The sequence below is a fragment of the Notothenia coriiceps genome, unplaced genomic scaffold, assembly GCF_000735185.1.
Source record: "Notothenia coriiceps isolate Sejong01 unplaced genomic scaffold, NC01 NC01_scaffold00019706, whole genome shotgun sequence".
Lineage (NCBI taxonomy): Eukaryota > Metazoa > Chordata > Actinopteri > Perciformes > Nototheniidae > Notothenia > Notothenia coriiceps.
This window is the reverse complement of record NW_011352407.1, coordinates 1-2821: the sequence shown is the minus strand read 5'-3', so window position 1 is coordinate 2821 and position 2821 is coordinate 1. Positions and strand designations below refer to the sequence as shown.

The window sequence follows — 2821 nt, the reverse complement described above, 5'->3', positions numbered from 1 at the left end:
TGAACTTGCTCCCCTCCCTTGATAAGCAGCCCTTGGGAGTGGAGGGGTTTGAGGATCTTCCTGATTCTCAATGAGCTCCTGCATGTGATCCAGACCCACAAACCTCCACTAAAGAGCATAAAGCTCTCTAAGGCGATCGCTGCTGCTGTACTGAACTTGTCTGCTGGCAGCCTCCAGGTCATAGGTAACCTCACCTTTACACATCAGCATCAGTATTTGATAACACATTAAACATCGTTGAATGTTTTAAGGTCCTTGACATCTGCTCAGGTGTTTCGTGCTCACTGATGTTAATGACTGCATATCTTCTCCATGTTGTCTTCCTCAGGGGACTGGTGGTCCTCACTGCCATCCTCCACCATGACTAAACATGTTGAGGTATGGAAGCAGGCCCTCTCAGTGATCCTGTCCGACGAACCTTTTAATCGAAACTCAGAAGTCAGAAACCTGCTACTTGTCCTCCAGTATATGTACAACGTGAGTATCCGTTATTAGCTGACTTTTTACGAATGTCATTGAGCATGAACCAGTAATCCTACTCATTTTTTACTTTTCACCTAAAACATTTTGTTTTTCAGGCAAACCACAGGACTGCAGAACCTCAAAAGATGCCAGAAAGCAAATTCTGTTTGTTGATGAAAAAAGAATTTCTTCTTCAGGATCTGCAGCTTTGGCGTTCACGGTCACAAAGCAAGGTAAAAATAAAATAAAAGTGCACTTACTCTTATACACACTCACTCAAGTACACACACTTCTAAACTCAATATCCTACTGTATGTTTTTTCCCTTTCAGAAGAATACTGAGCCACTTATCCTTTGTAGCTTTCCGTCTGTGATGGACCTGGAGTCGAAGAAATATGTTTTTGACCGGAATGCTGAATACACCAAGGTAACTCAAGCCTTGTTCTGTACCTCATGAAAATACGCCTTCACACACAATAAAGTCAGGTCAAGAAATGTCCACGTAAACCTGTTTCATTGTGTATCAGCTCTGCCTGATGAGTATATGTTTTCCATGTGACAAACACAGTGAAGTAAGCTGTCAATTACACAACAGAAACATTTTAAAATAAGCAATAAGAAATTAAATCTGTAATTGTCCTGTGTACCAGAATGAAGCACAGCCACCTGTCTTCTGGGAATTCTTTTGGGCATGTGGACTCCCTATGCCTCAAGACATGGTTTTTGAAGTTGACGTGATGCGAGGATCAGTTTTGAAAGACACCTTTGAACATTTGGCTTCTATAAATCAGAGTGACTACAAGATTCCACTTGTGGTAATAAACATGCAGTTTTATTCTGCTTAAAGTCACACAAAAAATCTTGCATCATTGTTTATTGAGCTGCTGTATCATTGTTTTGCCTTTCATCTTGTAGGTTTATTATGATGGAAACTTGCCCCGCTGGGACGATTTTTATGGCTACGTGAAAGACTTTTTTTACGAAGTGTTTCACGAGATGGTTTCAGCTGAAACCGGGATGTTCATGTACAATGACTCCAAGACACTGGCATGGTTCCCATCCAAGGTAAGACGATATGTATGCAATGATAAAAAGGATCCAATGATCATACCACAAAAATAATTGTCATCCTGGTATTTCTCCACTTTTCTGTTGAAAATTGTCTCTCCGAACAACACCAGGCAGCACCAGAGGACCAGAGGTACCTACACTTTGGGGTTCTGTGTGGATTGGCCTTGTACAACCAGTGTATCATTCACTTACCATTCCCACTGGCTCTGTTCAAGAAGCTGCTGGGTGTGAAGCCTTCACTGGGGGATATGATGGAATTCAGCCCCTTTGTTGGAAAGTAAGGAAATTCATTTAAATCACACACATTTTGGGTTTGGCGTGCAGATTTTTGGTCATAATACAGTACATTGTAAAGCATCTTTAAAGTCTTAAATATAATTCCTTTTATCGGGTTTCAAGGGGTCTGAAGAACATTCTGGAAGACTACACAGATGATGAAATAGGAATCCTCGACTTGGATTTCTCAGTATGTGTTTTACAGTCTTCATCCTCTTTCTGATATCCATCTGACAACGGATAGTTATTTCCCAAAGCTGTGATTTCACCTTTTTCTGTTGATCACCAGATCAACTGGGATGGAACAAACGTTGACCTTGATCCTCAAAATCCTGAGAAGCCTTTGACTGGTCAAAATAGGTACAGTAAGATTGTTTTGTTATTTGTCATCAGATTACAATCTTAAATAGTATGTAAATCAACATCTTGGGTTGGGACTAAAAACGTTTAAAATGTATGTTTTCGAATCGATCAGGCTAGGCTAAGCTACACCGTTATAGCCGCGCCATTCGCTTGATTATCGCCACCCAGGGCGAATTCACATTTATCTGCGTCTTCACATTGACCTTATATGTAGCCCTGCAAAGGTTGCTTCGCACCCAGTGTGAACGCACCATCAGGCTTATATTGTAGAGAACTATAAAAGAAGAGAAATGACTAAAACAATAAGCTTAAAGATACAATATAACTTTGTAGACAGAATTTCTCATAATTCATTGCTTTTACCTGCTAGGTCAGAAATACCTTTAAAATCAAATCATTTATTTCTGCCGCTAACCCAGTGGTTCTCAAACTTTTTCTGTCAGGCCCCCCCTTTGGAGAAAAAAAAAAGTCGGGCCCCCCCAACACAAATAGTCAGGCTCAGTGGCGGCGCCAGAGATTCTATTTTGGGGGTGCTGTGGGGTAGCTTGACGTTTCATAGAGGGTGCTCAAACATTTAGGGTTTCCCATTAATGTACTGGTCGCTACAGTGGAATGTTCTACTGCACAATCCCCACACACACACACACAC

The 2821-nt window shown here is 41.1% G+C and overlaps 1 protein-coding gene across 1 annotated transcript; it reads left to right on the top strand.

Moving 5' to 3' along the window:
- Positions 1-1364: 1364 nt before the first annotated feature.
- On the top strand, positions 1365-2182 carry LOC104952187 (probable E3 ubiquitin-protein ligase HERC6; the record flags this gene model as incomplete). Its single annotated transcript, XM_010778956.1, has 4 exons — positions 1365-1527; positions 1644-1810; positions 1933-1999; positions 2099-2182. Coding segments are annotated over exons 1-4 (387 nt in total), but the record flags the coding sequence as incomplete, so codon positions are not given.
- Between the last annotated feature and the right edge of the window lie 639 nt (positions 2183-2821).